We start from the raw sequence: 21,516 nt of genomic DNA, 5'->3' as shown, positions 1-21,516 counted from the left end.
ATAAAACTTCCAAATGGAAGGGTCTTACTTGAAATGAGTCTTCAGGAGGGATGGCGGTATGAATATCTAGACAGCAATATCAAGGACCAGCTGTCGACTGGCTCACACACAGATTTCACAGACTTCCCTTCCAGCAGATCTAGCCAAGATGGCTGAGAGCAGACAACATACATCATTGTTATTTATTCAAGACACTTTTTATATGTTCATTTTACCATTATTTCAGGATAGTGTTCAACTCTTTGATTACATGACGAAGCTGAATTTTACCTTTGAAAGGAATGGAATAAACTCCCATCTATGTTCCCAGGTCCTTAGAAAATAGCTTGTCACTACATTGTTCTAAAGCCCTGAATGTCCTGGGGACAGACTCTTGGAAGTGTGAACTTGCTCCTGTCAGAGGTTCTTTGGCCTGTCACTTGACAATGAAATGAAGCAACCTTTTGAAGAAACAGCCATGTTGGCACGTGGACAGCATGCCTCTCCTATGTTTGTTGTACTAGAATTAGATTGTTTAAAGAATGCATGGTTCACACAACAATACTGTTGGAGGAGCCTGTGACAAAATCCTTTGGAAATTATCTTTACAAATTTTTGATAAGCTTCAAGTGTAATTGATTTGTATTTTGAACTCAAGGACCCTGTAAAGGCTAATTTGTTTCAGTGAAGAGGCCCTTCTGTAGGGATTCCTCAGGATATCCACAAACAGCATAATTCAACAATATATCATCCAAGAAATTTCCCAAGTTTCTATCTTAAGGAAAAAAATAGTCTGGTAGTTCAGCAATGGAAGTTAAAATATAAACAACAAATACCCTCAGAAGACTGTTTAACATACAAACAAAATTTACATCTAGGAAGGAAGTAAGGATAAAAGAAAAGGATTGTCTTAGTAAGAATCATGTCTTCAATCCTAAGAAGTTCATTAGATGTCTCCGGTGAAAAATACTTACTATGACAAACTGTCAGCACCTTAGCATGCTTCTTATTAGAGACATTTATACTGTTTTCTGCAGCACAAAGTGAGAATCCTTCCCATAGCCACATCCTGGGAAGCAGCTTGACATATCAAACTCACAGCTAAGTTGAAACAACCATTTGAAATAAAAAGCCTCCAGAAATTCCAAGCAAAGACTACAGTCAATTTCTAACTAAAAATATTAGAGAAGACACCACACATCACTGGCCAATGTGGCCCAGCTTATTTACACAGAATTTAAGAGGAAAAGCATTATATAAAATATAAATACATGTTTTTACATAAACATAAAAATATATATTTGTATTCTTTCTCCATATAGATGTATATATAATATATACAAAGTGTATGTGTATATATAAAATATATATAAGTAAAAGCAAGAATCTAAAGGATTTTAATAACAGTCTTCTATCAAGGCAGATAGTGAGAGTGTAAACCCTGCCCCAAATCACCAGAACATGAGATTAGGGATGTTCTTAAGAGACAAGTTAGCTAATATTATACCGCCTAGCTCCCTTTGATATAGAACCTCCTTCTCATAATAATAATATGATGACAAAACCATCTCAGACTTCAGCTTCACAAATGTTTCCATATATACTTTTTTCTCAGTCTATCTTCTCAAAAAACAAAGCACACACTATTATCCACTTCACACATGAGGGACCTGAAGGTGTGACTTGCGCCCTGAGTGACGTCTCCAGGGCAGGAAGAGCTAAGATTCTCCTGACCTCCAAACCATGACTCCTTTACTACCACAATGCCGTCTATTCCCCAAGGTACAGTAGAAGTCTCAACAACAGAAGAGACGGGGGAAGGCACTCTTTCTCAATTTGATGGGACTTTAGAAACAGAAATTGAACTGAAGGAACCCCCATCATTAAATTCAGCCTTACCCACACCCACATCTTTTGGTCTCTTTTCTCAATTTCAGCTCAGATTCCCCTATCTTTTCTTTCTTTTTCTAGAGACACATTTGGAGATGAAACCATTCATAGCTGTCCATTCACAGACAATTTGTGGCAGCATAATTGACAATGAGTCTGCTGCAAAAAAAAAAAAAAAAAGAAAATGCTGCTTTAATAACCTTGGCCTAAAATACATTCTGTTGTATGCCTCAAAGGGTTTCAATAAAAAGTCAACCTGTAGAGACATATTTTCTTGGCTTAAACAACAATCCAAAGCATATAAATGTAGTCCAACTATAATGACATATTTATAGGCCAATAAAGCTTACACTGCAGCTTTCATACTTCACTTAAAGGAACTCTGTAAGAAGCAGTGTTATATAAAATAATTTGATTTTTTTTTTCAAACTTTAGCCCAAGGAATAAAAAAAAATGCAAGTATGCTATGTTTAACTGATAGTGTTTATATTCCTTAGTTGCTAAAAGTTTCGTAAAATGAAATAATTCTTCATTTGACTAGTTCCAACTGCCATACCAAATATGGGTATCAGGTCCACTTTATTACAAACACTAAGTACTGTAATTCTAAAGACAAAAATAAATAACTAGAGGCTTGTATAGTGAACGATTTAATCAACCCGATTCTTCTGGAAAAACAGGTTCCTGTGTTCATTATGCTTATGAATAATACATTCCTCAACCCTTCTATTTTAACATAGTTATTTTTTTCCCTCCTTTTTCTATAAACTTCAGTATGAAACTGTCTGAAAGAAGGTAAAATATTTCACTGAGTAAAGTCACAATTTGAATTGGTTTCATATTGAACTTTCTTTCTTTGAAAAGGACAAAGAAGGGGGAAAGGGACGAGTGTACTCGCACATCTCAGAAGTGTTTTTTTAAGATTATTACTTTCCACACTATCTAGATCTGCAGTTTTAGTCATCATTTACGATCTTAAACACTTTTTTTTTTTTTTTAAAAAGCAAACATGACATCCGCAAATATTGTCCTTGAAGGGCAAGGGGATTAAAAAAATGAAAGAGTAGTGATTTGATGATTTGAGTCAGAGCAGTTATTGGAAGCTGCCATTTGGGGCAGAGTTTCTCTTTGTGGAGTATTAATTTGTTGGCAGAAACACATTTGTGAGAACATTCTTTTTTCTTTTTTTTCTTCTTTTTTACTATTCAGAGAGACAGGAAGTGACAAACTGGGATTAAAGGGAACTTATTCTAACTAAACATTGAACAAGAGGAGTTCTTTAATTAGCTTTTATATGGTAAAATCCCTTCTTTAAGAGTCAACCAAATTATGTTGTTATTATTGATATTTTAATATTGCAAAATAGTTCACTCAGAAAAATAACACACTGGAGTTTTACTTTATCCACGGGAAGGTGAGATCAGTCTATTCTTTCCTTACTTCTGCTAGACAAAAAGAGGGAGGGGGTCTTAAGTAATCTCAGAGTTCATCTTCTTTCTCTGGTAAGAACAATGAGGAGCTGGAAGGGTTCTACAGAAGGAAAAACCTAATAAGTGTGTGAACTTCCATCCACAATGTGGTGTTGGAAGTGGTTTCAGTGTGGCCAAGAGAAAGGGAGATAAGAAAACCACTGTGTAGAAAGAAAAGTGCAGACAACAAATATTTTGATGCTGCAGACAGAGAAAGTAAGAGGCTGAAGAGAAAGTTGTTGGGGCAGGAATGCACACAGTAAAGGACACCCCCAATCTCCCCAATATAAGTCCTCACAATGTAAACTTGCAACTCTTAGATCAAGCAGATAATGGAAACTCACTACATTAAGGAAAGTTTTTGTTTCTCTTTCCACATTATTACAACACAGTGTGCATTCCAATTACAAAAGCTATTTGTCTCAAATTCCCCACAGTTCATACCAGCTAAGTAGAATTTCAAGGCCCCAAATTCTATCCTTAAAGAGGTATTTTACATTAAAAAAAGAGAGAGAAAAATACACAGTGTTCCTTATTCTTCAGAGGGCTTTCCCAGTCAAACCTTCTGTTGCTTATTTTCCCTTCCTCTGCACTAATCATAGAACTGTTTCCCAAATGAGACCACCCCCCACCCCCCAAAAAAAATCAATCATCTAGAGATCCTTTTATCAGGTCACATTCCTTGGCCTTGCCTCAATCTTACTGAATGAAGAATCTGGGAAAACCGGCCTCAGCAATCAGTATTATTTAAAAAATTTCTCTAAGTGAGTCTAACGAACAACAAGATTTAAAAACCACTAAGTACTTTGAATATGCACTATAAACCAATTTCTTCTGGAATCAATTATTAAAAAGTTACATTATGGACATTTTTAGAATTCAGGAAGATCAAAACCTCTAAATGTCTTGATGAAATTAAGAAGTTGGGTTTCTTTTCATTCATTAATAAACTATCAATTTTAAATACAAAAACAGCTCTGCTATAAATACTCTTGTTTATATGTGTGACATCAACCTTAACCATCTACACATCCTTTTGTCCCCCATGGGTTTCCTGTTTAGTTTTTTATTAGTAACAGTATATATCATAGCTTAAAAAAAAACAAACAAACAAAAGGAAGGTTTTAATGTTAAGAAAAACATAAAACAATAGCAATACAGTTTAGATCATATATTAGGCAAGTAACACAACAGCTGTATTATTCAGCATTACCACATGTCAGAAGGCTAGTCACATGTGTTCATAAAATTGGCCTTGTAACAGCCTATATAAGAAAACCAGTTTAAAAAAAAAAGGAAAGAAAGAAATTTTTTGGTTTTAAAATAAAAACCAATAGATTAATAATTTTCTCTAAAATGTGCACATGACAACCGGGCCACCATGACCAAAATATTATTGTCTGACATCTAACAAAAGATGCCAAGAAACTGTTGATTATTAAACTCAAACTGCCAGAAAATATTTATGCTATTCCCAGAATACAGCATAGCTCATCACAAACCAGAATCACACAAAAGACAAGTCAGTTACTGGTGTTATTCAGTCTCATTATGCCAATTAAAATAGTCTAAGTTTGTCGTAGTAGTTAAAATCTAGGTTAAAAGAAAAAACAGGAAGTTGTCACATTAACGCATAAAATAGGGCTATGAAAATCAGCATTGTGCTAGAATGAAAGAAAAAGATGCCTTAATATGTTAAAAGTGAAGTTCCTCTTTGCCTAAAGAGGAAATAACTGGTCTAAATCAGAGGTCAACAACGTTGATCTTGAGCAATGCTAGGAAAGTAAGTCAGTGAATGTTACCCGGGAGACACAAAAGAGAAAAAAACAGGAAAGGACACAAAAAAATCATTGGAAAAGATAGTGTTAAGAAAAAGCAACAGAATAAATTATAGAGCCCCTTCCATACATACACCAATATACACCTATCACTGGGTGTTACATCTCCCAGTGACCCTGAAAAGTTTCCACATTTTCCAGACTTGGAGGTTAATTTGCCCAAGTCCACATAGCTAAGTAAGCAACAGAGTCAGGATTCAAACACTAAACAGAATAATGACACTGAATCCCAAATTCTCCTTTAAAGCTGTAGTGGAATAGGGGATGGAAGTAAAGAAAAAAACACTTAGTTGATGGTGACCACTGAACACTAAAAATTCTTGGGGGACCTAGGCCAGGAGTTGCCAACCAGAGGTTCCCCTGCTCTGACGTTGCTCCCTTGACCTACATTAAGTAATTAATCTGTCTTCCTCATTTTGCTTTCCTAACACAGTCCTAATAAATGTCATATTATCTACTCAGAACAAATATTTAAACTCTCCACTCATTCAATTTTGGGTGCCTCAACTAAGACTTATGCTTTGACAGCAACTGAAAGTGAAAGTGAAAGTCGCTCAGTCGTGTCCGACTCTTTGCGACCCCAAGGACTGTATAGTCCATGGAATTCTCCAGGCCAGAATACCGGAGTGGGTAGCCTTTTCCTTCTCCAGGGGATCTTCCCAACCCAGGGGTCAAACCCAGGTCTCCTGCATTGCGGGTGCATTCTTTACCAGCTGAGCCACAAGGGAGGCCCAAGAATACTGGAGTGGGTAGCCTATCCCTTCTTCAGTGGATCTTCTTGACCCAGGAATCAAACTGGGGTCTCCTGTATTGCAGGCGGATTCTTCACCAACGAGCTATGAGGGAAGCTACTGGAAGCTGCTAAATGCCATGTGTTATATCATCCAGTTTCTAGCACAGGGCTCCATAAATAGAAGGTCTTGTGATCCAACAGGTAACATCCATTTCTTACACACCCAGTCATCTATCCATTCATATTCCCAGGTCCCTTTGAGATTAAAGAAATTACATATATATACATATGTATGTACACACACACACACACACACAGATATGAATGACAGGGTTTCCAGAAAAACCTACAATAAAAGAAGTGGTTACTGTATATGCCCACATGTTAGATTTAGAAATATAAATGATAATTACCAAGGTCAGCTTTTTCCTTGAGAACGTCTTTGAAGTTGAGTCCACTGTTCAAGGTTGACTGCCGGTACTTCAGCAGAGCTTCCTTCTGTCCATTCCTTCCCAGGGACTCCGTTTTCACTGACCCAGCTTGGAGACCACATCTCCACTTGGAGAAATCAGAATGCACCCACTTGACCAGGTCTTCAAGCTTCACAATCACCTTTTCGGAAACAGCAATGACTTCATCCTACAAGAGGTAGTGGGGAGAGAACAACAGTATTGGTGGTTCTGAAGGAAATAATACATTTTTCAATAAAGCCCATCTGAAATACCATTTGAGTAGTTTAATCTAATGTGAGCAGACAATGTGTTTTTTTGGTGACAGAGGACCTTCAATAACTCACTTCATTTCAAAGGTTTTTCACTGCTTGTGGTCTAGCTAAGGAGTAATTTATAGGATTTTTTTTGTTATGTGCTTAGAAAATGTCCAAAAATTGGTCAGTAATTCTAATAGCTATTTTTAATGCCAGTTGCCAAAGCTCAGTCTCCCTTTTTGACCACTTGGGTGAAAGCTAATTTTTAGGTGCCATTAATTACAAAAGTAAAAAAGCGAGAAGTAGATGACTAATGGTTAGCCTGTCTCTATATAAATGGTCTAAGTAAATCTGGGATTCTTGGAACTCTGACTCACCCCCAAATTCCTATGTTTATGGTACATTTTCCCTTGGCTTATACACAAATATTGAATTTAACTTTTGTCCTAAAATTAAATAAAACTGTGATGTAATCCCAAAAGAAATACTTCATAAATGTTATATGCTTCCCACTGAAAGAAACTTACACATTCTCAAGTTTCTTAAAAACTTTGTAAGTTGAGAAATGAACTGATTTTTTCTCTTAATACATATGGGGTAAGAGGCAAGAGGGCGGGTGAGGAGAGAGCCTTTGAATCTAAGAAAAGTAGTTGAAACTTAAGTTTCTCCTATGGATCATAAATTTGAATTTTAAGCATCTTCAATTGCTTCCAGGAAACAACCAACTTTTCTGACTCAGAATTAATCCAACAAGATATTTAATAGATATCTATCCATAGAGCAAAGGAGGGCCTCTCTTTCCTGAAGATTCTTTGGAAAAGGCTTAAGAAGATCTTCTCACTGGGTTTAAAGTTAGATTATTTGAAGCATTTGACATTTCAACTTGAACTGACTTCTTTCATTTCTTTTACTTCACGTTTCTGAAGAAAGCTGAGCTGTGAAAACCCCTAAGCTTACAAAATCTTAGAAATATTTTTGACAAACAACAACAGGAAGATGTCTCTGAGCTATTAAACAAAGGGAATTCACAAGTGATTTTGGCCAATTTTTCTATAAAACATGACTCTTTCCTTCTTCTCTCCCACCTACACACACACACACACACACACACACACACACACACAGAGTACACACTACTCCAAAGCAAACAAAAGAGGGTTTATTAAGATAAGCTTCATACAGTAAAAAAAGCCCTGGATTTGAAAACATTTAGTCTTTTTAAAATGTTTTACGGTAGGATCTAAAATTTCACTTTTCCTCATCCAGTTCCAAGCTGCCTCTGAGAAGAGTTTGTTAGGTAGCAGCAAAATAACAAATCTCGATCAAAAATGAAAAGTAAAACTTTTGTAATGGAATCCTTTCCCTTATCATGATTAAATATGAACTTCCACTAAATAGGAGACAAAGCGGGAACTGTTTTTATCTTCTGCTCAAGAAAAAAAGTCAATACTTTATAAACAATGGGGCATATTACAAAGTACCATTTCAATGGATGATTTCACTCAGACTCACTACACCATCCTCTTGAAATAAAAGATCTGTAGTTGTCACGCATTTTATAGCTATTACATGGTGATTATTAAATGCCAGAATAAAAATTCAGGCTGGGTATTGTTTCAAAGCATATGGGAACAGCTTCTGGGAAGGGCAAACCAGAAATCAAGTTTAGAATATACTGGAAAATAATTAAGTATCATGGTATATAAGGCTCAACATTAGCAAAAATGGAATTTGGCAACAGTTTTACCAAATATGGTTCCCTAGAAGAGACAAGTCTGGAGATGAGTGTTATTTTCAAATAGCTCTAACTATGATCAAATGATTATCATTTCAATTACCAGTTGCTTCAGATCTTTTCCAAGAAATGGCATGACTAGCTCTGGCTGGCTTCCAACACCCGCCAAACAAATCGTTTATTAACCAAGAGAAAATACAATCCTTATGATGTCATTGATGAATAAACCCATCTTTCAAGATCCAGTATATAGATTTAGTCTTCCTTCCTCTTTCTCTCTGAAACAGGCTTTCTGAGTACTATGTATATACACAATACATAAAAATAAATGCAGGAATTCAAATAAACACATATTAGCCATAAACCCAAGTTTGGATTAATTGTGAAACCACCAGTATGTCTCACTGTGGATTCAGAGAAACTAGCCCTACAACATTGTCAAATGCCAGGATTTAGAAGGAGATCTGATAAGCAGAGGAGGTGGAAGAAACTAAACAACCCAAAAGAGCAAAACAGCCAACACATATACAGAAAGCGTCTCAGGAAACATTACTCTGTATACACAATGGCACAAATCACATGTTTGTATTTACTATTCTGTGCCAGTGCTGACTAAAGTTCCTAATACCATTCTTGGGCAAGTCTCTATGTCTAAGAAAAGAATTTCAATAAGCTCATCTACCTAATGATTATATTAGCTCTCTGCAAACCAAAAATTAGCACTAGATAAGTATTGTTGACTTACTCTCATAAACATAAAGAAATACACTATTATTCTATTAACACACCTTAGTTCTTTTAACCCAGACCGAATCAATATTTATATAGACTGAGTTGGGACACTTTCTAAGTTCATATCCCCTTTCATCATTGCTTTAAACTGCCTATTTCTGTCATTTGGATTTTGTTTCTCCAACTGTGTAGTAACAGCATACTCAATCACAGATTCCTCTAAGTCAAAGGAGATCATCTGGTCATATATCAGCCAGCTCATGTGTGTGGCTGGCCTCTTCAAGTGTTGTACAAATTGAGAAATTTTACACAAAGTCTCCAGATTTCTAACTCCTCTTATAAAATAAAATAAAGTGATATCTGAAAAAAATTAACTCAGAAAACCCCTCTCAAGACAGAAAAGTTGAAACTGAGTAAGAGCTGCTTTCTTTAGATGGAATGCAAGCCGTCTCGTTTGCCACTCACCCCACCACTCCCTGTCAACTTACATCCAGCCCACTGCCTGGCCCCTTGGACAGGCACCCATCATTTAAACTTTCATGCCCTAATTTATCCCACCTCCTTCACTTCAGTGTTGAGGACAGCAAGACTCAGTGGCATGTCCTACTGCCAACTGCAGGTGGAAGTTGGACAAGAATCCAAGCTTCCTATCTGCCAACACGGCATTCATCCTGGACTCTGGAGCCAGATTGCCTGGGTTCAAATCCCAGCCCTGTAATTTACTCCCTGTGGAACACTGGGCAACTTTAACTTTCTTGTGCTTCCATTTTTAAAACACACATTTTTTTTAAATTTTAAAGTTTAGTAATACTGTATATCTCTGATGGTAATGGTGAGGATTAAATTTGTCAACATAAATGAAGTGGTATGTCACATCATTGTCCTTGTTTCTCTGAATTAGTGTTTTCCAAATAGTACCACACAGAAATGAGTTTAGATGGTTCATGGATAAATCTTTTAAAATTCAATATAACTTACTCATTGCATATTTATTCTTGTAGTAACTTTCTACTTATGGGGAAGTGGTCTGTGCTTCCCATTTATAGGAGATATAGAAAGTTTCTTTTTAAAAAATGGGTTAGTTTGAACAAAAGCATTAAATAAACATAGAAAATATGGGTATGGCAAAAAAAGTCTTGATGCTATGAAAATAAAATTTGGAACACTACATTATATATCAGTGGTTCTCAAAGTATGGTCCAGGAGCCCTGGGGAATCCCCAAGACTATTTCAGGTGGTCCATAGAGTCAAAACAATGATCATAATAATACTAAGAAATTATTTGCTTTTTTCACTCTTATTCTCTTTCAAGTGTCTAGTGGGGTTTTCCAGTGACTATATGACAGATGGTATGGCAAAAGAGTGAATACAGAAGGAGATATGAGAATACAGCTGTCTCTGTTAAGCTCAATGGTAAAGAAATTTACAAAAATGTAAAACAATGCCACTATTTATACTAATTTTTTTGTTTTTGAAAATATGGTTAATTTTCATAAAAATGTGTTACATTTACATAATGGGTTTACATTGCCATTTTCATTTTATTTTTAAAGTTAACTTACAGTAAAACTTCCTTTTTTGGTGTACAGTTCTTTGTACACATGGCAACTACTGATCTTGCTTGGTATGGTTTTCTCTTCTGCAAAATGTCATATAAATTAAATCATACAGTGTGAAATCTTTTAAGACTGCTTATATTTCACTCAGCATAATGCCTTTGAGAGCCACCAGGCTGCTGCCAGTGTCAACAGCTTGTTCCTTTTTTTCTGCTGAGTAGTACCCCATGGTATGGATGTGTTCCGTTGAGGAACACTAGGTTGTTTCCAACTCTGGTGATTACAAATAGAGTTGCTATAAATATTCATGTACAAGTTTTCGTGTGAACATGCATTTTCAGTTCTCTTGAATAAATACCTAGGAGGGGGACGGTTGAGTCATATTGTAAGTATATATTTCATTTTGCAGAAGCTGCCCAACTGTTTTCCAGAGTGGCTATACCATTTTGCATTCCCACAAACAATGTGTGAGAGTTCCAGTTGTCCCCTGTCCTTACCAGCTCTTGATACTATTACTGTTAATTAACTTATTATTGCCATTTTAATATGTATGTAGAGGTTTCTCATCATGTTTTTAATTTTCATTTCCCTAATGGCTGATGATGTTGAACATCTTTTCAGGTGCTAATTTGCCATCCGTATATCCTTTCTGGTGAACTGTGTATTTAAGTCTTTAGCCCATTTTTAAACATTGGGTTGTTTATTTTCATATTGTTGAGTTTTGAGAGTTCTTGTACCCTCGTGATATGTCTTTTATTAGACATAGGGTTTGAAAATATTTTCTCCTATTCTGTAGCTTGTCTTTTCATTCTTTATCAGTGTGCTTAACAAAAAGTTTTATACTTTGATCAAGTCCAACTGATCATTTTTTAATTTTATGCATTGTAGTTTTACTTTTATACCTATGAATTCTTTGCCTGATTTCTGGTCATGAAGAATTCCTCCTTTGTCTTCATAGTTTTATAGTTTTACATTTACAAATATAATCCATTTTGGGTTTTTTTTCCCATTTATTTTTATTAGTTGGAGGCTAATTACTTTACAATATTGTAGTGGTTTTTGTCATACGTTGACATGAATCAGCCATGGATTTACATGTATTCCCCATCCCGATCCCCCCTCCCACCTCTCTCTCCACCCAATTCCTCTAGGTCTTCCCAGTGCACCAGGCCCGTTTTGATTTAATTTTTTGTGAAGTGTGAGTCAGCTTGACAATCAGTTTTTGCATATAAATGTCACATTACTTTTATTTTTAAATAAATTGAGCATTTAAAATTATTTTAACATTTAATTGCTAATACCAGTAGATATAATCCACATAAACCAAAGCACCTCTGTGGTCCTAAATAATCTGAGCATAAAGGGTCTTGAGTTTAAAAACTTTCAAAACCACTATATCATTAACCAAGGTTATTCTTAACTTTTGTATACAATGGAATATTACTCAGCTATTAAAAAGAATGCATTTTAGTCAGTTCTAATGAGGTGGATGAAACTGGAGCCTATTATACAGAGTGAAGTAAGTCAGAAAGAAAAACACCAATATGGTATTAACAAATATATATGGAATTTAGAAAGATGGTAATGATGACCCTGTATGCAAGACAGCAAAAGAGACACAGATGTAAAGAACAGACTTTTGGACTCTGTGGGAGAAGGTGAGGGTGGGATGATGACAGAATAGCATTGAAACATATATATCACCCTATGTGAAATAGAACACCAGTCCAAGTTTCATGCATGAAACAGGGCACTTAAAGCTGGTGCACTGGGACAACCGTGAGTTTGAGATGGGAGGGAGGTGGGAGGGGGGTTTGGGACATGGGGACACATGTACACATGTGTATAGGGAACCCAAATCTTTTAATACTGAGCAATAAGTATGTCTGCCCTTTATTTTGGAGAAGGCAATGGCACCCCATTCCAGTACTCTTGCCTGGAAAATCCCATGAACGGAGGAGCCTGGTAGGCTGTAGTCCATGGGGTCACTAAGAGTCGGACACAACTGAGTGACTTCACTTTCACTTTTCACTTTCATGCACTGGAGAAGGAAATGTCAACCCACTCCAGTGTTCTGGCCTGGAGAATCCCAGGGACCGAGGAGCCTGGTGGACTGCCGTCTATGGGGTCACACAGAATTGGACACAACTGAAGCGATTTAGCAGCAGCAGCAGCAGCAGCAGCAGCAGCCCTTTGTTTTGGAGGAAGACACAAGCTCCATCTTCCAAGGCTGTTCACGACATAAACTTTCTTGAAAAGATAGTTGGAACAAAGGCAGTCAGTAGTTCTGCTCACAAGATGTGCAGATACTCAATGGACCCATGAAGAACACCTACCCAACAATTATTCAATTTCTTTCCTCCCTCATTCTATTTCCCGACAGGGAAAATGTAGGAAAGCATATATCCTTAGGTTTCTTCTGGGTCCAGTCTTCTTTCTCTGTATATCACTCCCTGAAGAAATCATTCTCCATGGAGATTCCAATGTTAATCTCTAAACCCATGACTACACTCTATAGATTGATTCCAACTAGTTGGTTTAAACCTTCGTCCAGACTCCAGTCCTTTGTTCAGTTCTGTTTAGATGTCTCAAGGGTCAACTCAAGTTCAGCGGAACTGCACCACCCATTTGGCTTATAATTAAGAAAAGAGCTTAGTTGATACAAGAATTTAATATTCCCCACTGTGGTTAACTTTTTGCCTGTATCTATTCTTCCTTTCTTCTTTAATAAGAGATTGCTAATTTGCTGGGCACAGAATAAAGACATCATTTCCCTGCTCCCCTTACAGCCAGATGCTGCCACCTGACCAAGTTTTGACCAATTGGATGTGGTCATCAGTAATGTGAACAACTTCTGGATCAGGCCCTCAAAGGGGATGGATATGCCTTTGGATCATACAAATGGAAGCAAATCTCTGAGGCGAAAAAAGATAGAGGCAGTCAAGTCTCAAAGATTTCATGGAGCAGAGTCACCACATTAACCCTGAACCACTTACCCACAGGCTGTGACATGAGAGATTTTGAACTCCCAGGTTATTTAAACAACTTTAATTCTGGGCTTCTGTTAGCACAGCTAAGCCTATATATATGTGTGTGTGTGTACATATAAATTAAAAAAATATTTATATATATATTTTTTTATGTGAACAGAACCTTCCCTATAGCACCATGTGGTACCCAATAACAGACCTTCGTTGAGGAAAGCCATATTCAGCTATGTTAATAGAGCCCAAAGGACAATAAACACATTAGTGTATTATGTGGGGGTTGGCAGGGAGAAGGGGGGGTTAAACAGGGAGAATAGGAAAACATGGCTTATTCACCTTAATCATCCTCAAACATCCTGTGTTTTTAAAATGTTCTTTGTAGAGCAGTTGAAATGTGATAAATGTCAGGAACACAAAACACATTAATAGGTGATGTTAGCTAAAAAAAATTGTGAAACCAAAATAACAGTCTACTTGGTTCCACAAGAGTGGGTAATTTGAAAAAAATTTAATATAGACCATTTTAAAGTCTTTATTGAACGTTACAGAATTGCTTCTATTTTATGTTTGGGGGTTTTTTTGGCCTCGAGCATGTGGGATCTTAACTCCCCCACGAGGGATCAAACCGGCAGCCCCTGCACTGGAAGCGAAGTCCCACTGAATTGCCAGGGAAGTCCCAAGAGGGGGAGTTTTTTATCAAGACAGAAACTAAAACTGAAGACAAACTTTTAAAAGTTACTGATGCCCTAATCATTGGAATGGGCATGTATGCCCATGGTGCGCACCAGCGGACAAAACCAAGGAAAAGAAAGTGCCCCACTAAGCCTGGTTACACTGGCCACTCACTCCTTTAAATCCAAGCCTCCCTCAGATAGCTGCCATTCAAGACCCTACCCATCTGCCCCCTCACTCTCCCTGTAACACATTTGTGTGTCTTGCTAATAGGCTATCTATGGAAAGAGTTAAAGTTTTCATTCGGCAGGCACGTGGGTGTCAATCAGAGATCCAAGAATATCCAGCAAAAGAGAATGGTAATGTGGGTCAACAATACAAAGTTTTCACTGATTAACAGTGAAATGAGAACAATGAAGACAAAGCACTGTATATTTCAAGAAACTAAATATGCTAGATTTCAAGGACTATCCTTGTATCAGTCAGGATCCCAACAGGAAAAAGATGGAATATTTGAATAACGATAATCACAAACTGTCAAAGGTGGAGGGAATGGCTACAGGATCAGAGCAGACCTTCTACCAGTGGCTTTGACTCTTTCTCAGCGGGACACCGACAGTCTGTGGGAACCTCACAGGAAAGAACAGGATAAACACCTGCCTTCACTCTCCTCCATCCCTCTCTCTTCTATGGGGAACCTTGATAGAAGCGGGGCCCAAGAATTCTGTTAATGGGGCCACACAGGCGGGCCCTCAGGGAAGAAAGAAGGGAGATTCTAATCAAGAATGCTAGTCAAGAGAGGCTCCCTACACTCTTTTCTATTTAAGACTTCATATCTCTTCCTTTCATCTGGTGGTGTTTTAGAGGGGGAAAAAAGATAATATGAGGATGGCAATGGATAGTAGTAGCTGTTTTTTAATGTATTTAACTTGACAAAATAAAATGATACCAACACTAACTTGGTTCCTGAAGTGGGAATTACTGAACTTATTACTTGTGACATGCTAAATCGTTGTTAGGTATCAGTATTTGATGCCGAATTGCATCATTCTCTCTCCTACAATAAACACCTTTTTAATGGCAAAGATGTTTGTTTAACTTTTACTTCTCTTGTGCTTTCTAAGGAGCATGGACTGTGCTGAGCCCAGAGCTTACAACAGGTATGTCTGCTTGTTGTGGATAGCCCCCACCCCTGTCTGGATGCTCCATGCTAGAAAAAACCAAGAGAGCTGAGGAAGCACTGGCTTCTGAGTCTCACGGACCCAGGATCCAATGTAGCTCTACTGTGTTTAATGTTAATGTTGGGATGTAACCATTATCTTGCTCAGGTCTCATCTTAAAAAGGCAGGGCCGGGGGAGGTGAATAGGATAAAAGAACCCACCTCATAGCGTATCTAGCCTACGGGGTAATTCTAGCACAACTGTCAACAAAGGCATCCTAGAAATCATGGCTATGACTATTATTACATATAACATCACTGTAACTGAAAAGGAGGGGGGCTGGTCTTCGCAAGGCACCTGCAAGGAACTGTGTACTTCCTAACTCTTAATTCTTTGTCTGGGGATGATATCCCTGTAGCTCCTGATGGGTGCCTCCAAGGCAAAGATGAGCCAGAAAGCAATCAAGAATGTTTGGGCTTCTAAGTTATATTCCTCAACTCTCAAGGATATAGCAGTGACAAGCTCTGAGGTATGTTATTTTACCCACACTAATCTATGAATTCAACAGATATTATCTTATCTAATCCCCATAAGGACTTGCTGAGGTAGGTGTTCTTAGGCCCATTTTAGTGATGAGAAAACTGAAGTAGAACCTGAAACCAGTTTGGTAACCCTATGGTCTCTGGGAAACTGGTCTCTTTTTTTTTTTTTGACTGTGCTACACAGAATGTCCAATCTTAGTTCCCGGACCAGGAATCAAATGCATTCCCCCTGCAGTGGAAGCTGGATTCCTAACCACTGGACCACCAGGGAAGTCCCAGAAACCAGTCTCTTAAGCCTTTACAGTAGTAACACTCCAACCTACTCCTATCCTGGAATAAGTAAACCTTCCCCACCTCCCACCAATTTCCCAGGGTGGGTGGGATTTAAAGTCATTTTGCAACAGAAAATATTTTAATCTTTATTTTGTTTTTGTCCCCAAAGTAAGACTATATGCCTTAATTTAAAATGTGAAGAATTTTCTGTTGTTTGAGTGATGAAGACATCCTCTCAAGTATGCTAAGGTTTAATTTGACTCCCTTAACATGATGAAATGGATTTGCCATGGAGGTTCCCTAGTGTATAGGGTTCCAATTTCCCAGGCCAGTCCCTTCTCTTTCAACCACTGCCCCCTCCACCACCAGATGTCTGGGTGACTTTTGTGGCTCAGTGGATTTTGGAAATTCATCCTGGCACAATTAGAGGGAGTAAGCAAACACAAGACTGCTCTCAGGGGCGATTTGTCAAATGTAATATGACCATCCTTCATGGCATTGCCAAAGGCATTTGAGTATCAAACAAGTAATTCAAAAACCCTAAATATTTTATGTTCCTAAATACATTTTTAATACACGCTAATCTAAAATCTGTTAGGCAGCAGCCTGCTCCCCTACCAGAAGGCCATCTTGAAAGAAAACCTCAGAAACATCCTGTCGTTAATTCCCAGTTCCATTTCTTTTCTTTTGGATTTGCCATGCATTCATCTTTTTTCCTCCCTAAGATTAAAAAAAAATTACACAGAAACAAGAAAACACATCCCAGCATTCTCTCTAAATAGGGAAGCATTTGATATGTAGAGAAGATGCCTTCAGTCAATGGTTGAACCAGCCTACCCTTCCTTTAGCCAAATTAATAGGGTGTTAACGTCACAGTCTATTTTTTCTTAACTACTTTCAGGCTGCCATAATAAAAACTAGCTTGGCACTCATATACTTAGCTCTGGCCATTAAAACAGAAGCAAAAGAAGATAAAGGAGCACAAGTCCAGTGTTAAAGCTCAACTGAGGTACCTATAAAGAATATTCTCAAAAGCACAAACAATAGCAATAGAACTCAGATTCAACCACCACCCAACCCGGATGTTCTAACATGCTGAATGACTTCAACTCATTACTTTCACATCTCCCGATCTTTTTTTTAACCTAGTTTTATAGGCACATGGCTCTCTGCCCAGGTACGAAGTTTAGTGGGGCCCATATTCCTTTGAGACCCTAAAAGGAAGAAGAAAATTCCTTGTCCCTGTTGGTATATGAAAATCACAATGGGAGCCATCCAAATTAGTCAAAGTTATTGGTGATCTGGCAACAGCATCTTGATATACAGCTGCCATTAATGAGAAGAGCAGTCTTCACAGACAATCATCGAAAGCCTTAACGCCTATTTAGGACACTTTAATGTAGAAACCAAGTAAATCTTCCTATTTTGTGTAGCTTTTATTTAAACATAAACATATGATTTAGACATGCTCCCTCCTGTTAAACTTTTTTTTTTTTTTTTGCTCTGTTCGCTTAGCACAGTTCACATTATTATCTTCACATGTACAATGGCAGTGCAGTGGAATAATTTGAGACCCAGGGCTTTATTTAATAATGTAATTATCCTATATTGGATTACTTAAAAGGGGCTTTGTATTTTAAAGTTCTAGTTTTTCCCATACTGGCGATACGCTCTGACGCAGTAAATGATTCAGGCTTTAGTCAAAAGCTCTAAACTCAGTTTGGAAAAATATTGAGTGTTTTTGAATAAGACAGGATTAGCATAAGAGCCAATTTGCAACCACAGTTGGTGACCTTTTTACGCCTGTTCAAAGACTGTGGTGTGGAGACCAACACAGAGGACAGACCACGAGCAACTACAACTGCCTTATTTCAACTCTCCGCCACCTCAGGGATAGTATATAGACCAGAGAATAAAGCCCAAGTTTTCCTCAAGGTACACTTCCTGAAGGCAGGGCTGTAACTTGTCTTCCATACTTTCTGATATTCTATATACTACCAGGAGGAGCTGAATGAATAAACGAATGAGTGAATGAATGAATGCCGTTGAGTGTTCTGACAAAACAGTTGCAGAAGGGAATCCAGAAGGACCCATCACAAGTTGAGCATTCACAAGCTGAACTTCGTCCTATGCTATTGTCCGGAGGAATTTTGTTTGAATTTTTCCCCAACTCAACTGAATCTGATCCAATTAACCCGTAATCTGCTGTGTGACAGGTATTGGGCTGAGGACCAGCCACGGACAGAAAAGGATGAAGATGACACTGGTGCTGCCCAGGGCTCCTATTTCTTGCCTAGGAAGTGAAGGTTCCTCTCGCTCTCTCTAGTCTCCTTTGCCAGAGAATCCATTCACTCTCTCATGTTCAATGTCCAGGGCATATCCCAGATCTGCGCTCCACTTTGGCACAGCAAGGGGCCGGGGAAGAACAGTCTATCATGGGCAAGGGACACAGGACACAGACAGCAAACCACAGTCCTCAGCTAAAAGTAACATAGAATGAGAAACTGTCATAAGTGATCTCATTCATTCAACAAATATTTATTGAGTGCCAACTATATGTCAGACTTCCCTGGTAGCTCAGTGGTAAAGAATCTGCCTGCCAATGCAGGAGACGCAAGTTCAATCTTTGGGTCAGGAAGATCCCCTGGAGAAGGAAATGGTGACCCACTCCAGTATTCTTGCCTGAGGAAGCCCATGGACAGAAGAGCCTGATGGGCTATAGCCCATGGGGTTGCAGAAGCGTCGGACATGACTCAGCACCTGAACAGCTATATGTCAGGCTTTGGGATTATCATCAGGACTTACATAAAAATCCCTACCTTCCTGGAACCTACCGTTGTGGCAGAGGGGTACTGTTTGTATCTGTGTTGGGGGAGAGGGATGTAGGGAGTCAGATAAAAAAATATGAGGCAAAAGAACTAGGAGAGGCCATAATGGGAGACAAGGGGTAGGACTGGGTATGATGTCAAAGCAACAGTCAGGGAAGGTCTCTGCTGAAACCCCGAGAAGAGAAGGAACAAGTGAGGCTAAAAGGGGAGAGAGGTGGAAGACCCTGCACACAGAGGGAACGGAGAACACAGAGGCGCTGGCAGGGACGTGGTGTATTGTCAGACTCAAGGTGAAAAAAAAACAAAAAGGAAAACACACACAACATACACACATCCTAGAGCTGATGCGTGCTTCTAAATTTAAATCCAGACTCCTTTCCTCTAAGTTTCCGGCAGCTTTAGCACGGAAGCTACTCTATAAATCAATTTCCATTATTAAAATACTGACTAGAATCTGCTTAATGCCACCCTTTTCTCAAATCTTTAATGCCTCCATAGGTATGTTTTAAACATCTTATCAGAAACCAAGTTTCATCTTCCCTGAAACAGATGAGTTTTCCTATGGAAACAGCTAATTTCCACATATTTTAAAAGATGGAGGGCCAGCTGCTCCCTGACATATGCATGAAGTTGAAGGGTGGCTAAGAGACGCATATCTCCTATAGATACACTTGTCAGGAACACAAACTGGGATAACAATCCCTTTCATTTGGACATTTAGGTTTTCTTCACATGGCTATATGCCAACCTAATTTAATGCCTCTCCTTAACTATGGCGCATGGAATGTACCTATGTTTTTATACACTTAGGAGCCAGTTTAATCATACCAGTTATAGATCCTCATTCCCCTTCTCGCTACGGACTCATCATCACACCAGACACAATGCCCTTTCCAGCAAAACTCCTCTAATTCACTGGTGAAGACACGAAGTTTAAGAAAGACTCAATATAACTTGTTGACATGCTCAAAGACTAACAAACCTTTGATGGATTAAAGCAATCGGCTATCTACTATTAATACATACATCATCTATAATTAAAAGCCCAGAAAAGTGGATAGGTGTTTGGAAGGAGCCACTCAAGGAAAATACAAAAAAACAAGAAAAGGAGAAAAAGAAAAAAAAGAGCAAGACAGGGTAAGAAGATTATCTTCCAATCCTCACCAGACCAGCTTTATACTAAAGTGACTGCTTCCACTGACTGTAGTGGGCACCCTCTATGAGGGTGCCCAATGATCCCCACCTATCTGTATTCATGCCCTGTGTGATCCCCTCCCCTTGAATGTGGGCTGGACACAACGTCTTACATCTAACAAGCAGACCTATGGAAAAGTGATAGGATTTCAATTCGGAGATTAGGTTACAAAAGGTCTGTGGCTCCTGCCACATACTGTGAGGGAAGTCAGTTCCCATGTTGGAGCTGGCCTGTGGATAAGCCTGTGAGGCATGACAAGAAACCAGGGAGATCAAGGTCCATGGCTAACAAGGGAGAAGGACCTCAGTCCAACAGCCCAGGAACAGACAACTGAGTGAACTCAAAAGTAGATTCTAGCCCAAAAGAGCTTTGAGATGAGTAAGGCCCAGCCAGGCACCCTGCATGAAGCTTTGAGAGACCCCGATTCAGGCACACCTAGCTAACCTTTACCCAGACTCCTGACCTACAGAAACTGTGAAGATAATGTTTTAAGATGTGAAATTTGGAGTGTTACAGAACAATAGAGAGCTAGTACACTAGTCTTTAAACACAAAATACTTTTACACATTTTTATGTGACAATGAAAGTCTGTGAAACAAGGTGCTAAATAACAGTTTCAACTATGTCTGGAAATTAATTTCTGCTAAGAAACTGACAAGCCAAGGAAAAATGCTTTATGCAGCTGCCTATATCCTGGAAAAACTGCCTTCACAAGAGGTATTTTCTTTTGGGGGGTAGCCACAGAAACTTCCCAGAATACCATAAAACAATGGAGGGGCTTCCCTGGTGTCTCAGACAGTAAAGAATCCACCTGCAATCCGGGAGACCAGGTTTGATCCCTGGGGCGGGTTGATCCCTCGGAGAAGCAAAAGGCTACCCAATCCAGTATTCTTGCCTGGAGAACTCCACGGACAGATGAGCCTGGTGGGTGGGCTATATTGTCCATGGGGTCTAAAAGAGTCGGACACAACTGAGGGACTGAGCACATAGAACTATATACATGTACCTGTCAGGATGGAAGGGCCAAAGTAAAATATAAACCCGCCACGTAAAGCTAACTTTCTCTCTTCTATGCAACCAGAGGAAGAATCACCCCCCAAAGCACCCTGTACTAATACACATCGATTGAATTGAACTGAATAAGTTTGCAATCAAAAGCCTATTTTTAAAAATAGAAATGATGTGCCTTTAAGAACAATATTATATCCTCAGCTATTGCA

General features: G+C 38.5%; 1 protein-coding gene across 1 annotated transcript in view; it reads right to left on the bottom strand.

Annotated features, from left to right (window-relative positions):
* ARID5B (AT-rich interaction domain 5B) overlaps positions 1-21,516 on the bottom strand; it is a 188,913-nt gene that overhangs the window by 150,398 nt on the left and 16,999 nt on the right. The window contains exon 3 of the mRNA XM_065922406.1: positions 6,323-6,548. Within this exon, the coding sequence (XP_065778478.1) occupies positions 6,323-6,548 (226 nt within the window). The remainder of the gene's footprint in view (positions 1-6,322; positions 6,549-21,516) is intronic.

The sequence above is a fragment of the Muntiacus reevesi genome, chromosome 2, assembly GCF_963930625.1.
Source record: "Muntiacus reevesi chromosome 2, mMunRee1.1, whole genome shotgun sequence".
Lineage (NCBI taxonomy): Eukaryota > Metazoa > Chordata > Mammalia > Artiodactyla > Cervidae > Muntiacus > Muntiacus reevesi.
Note: the sequence above shows the minus strand (reverse complement) of the source record. Positions and strands in the feature narration are given on the sequence as shown.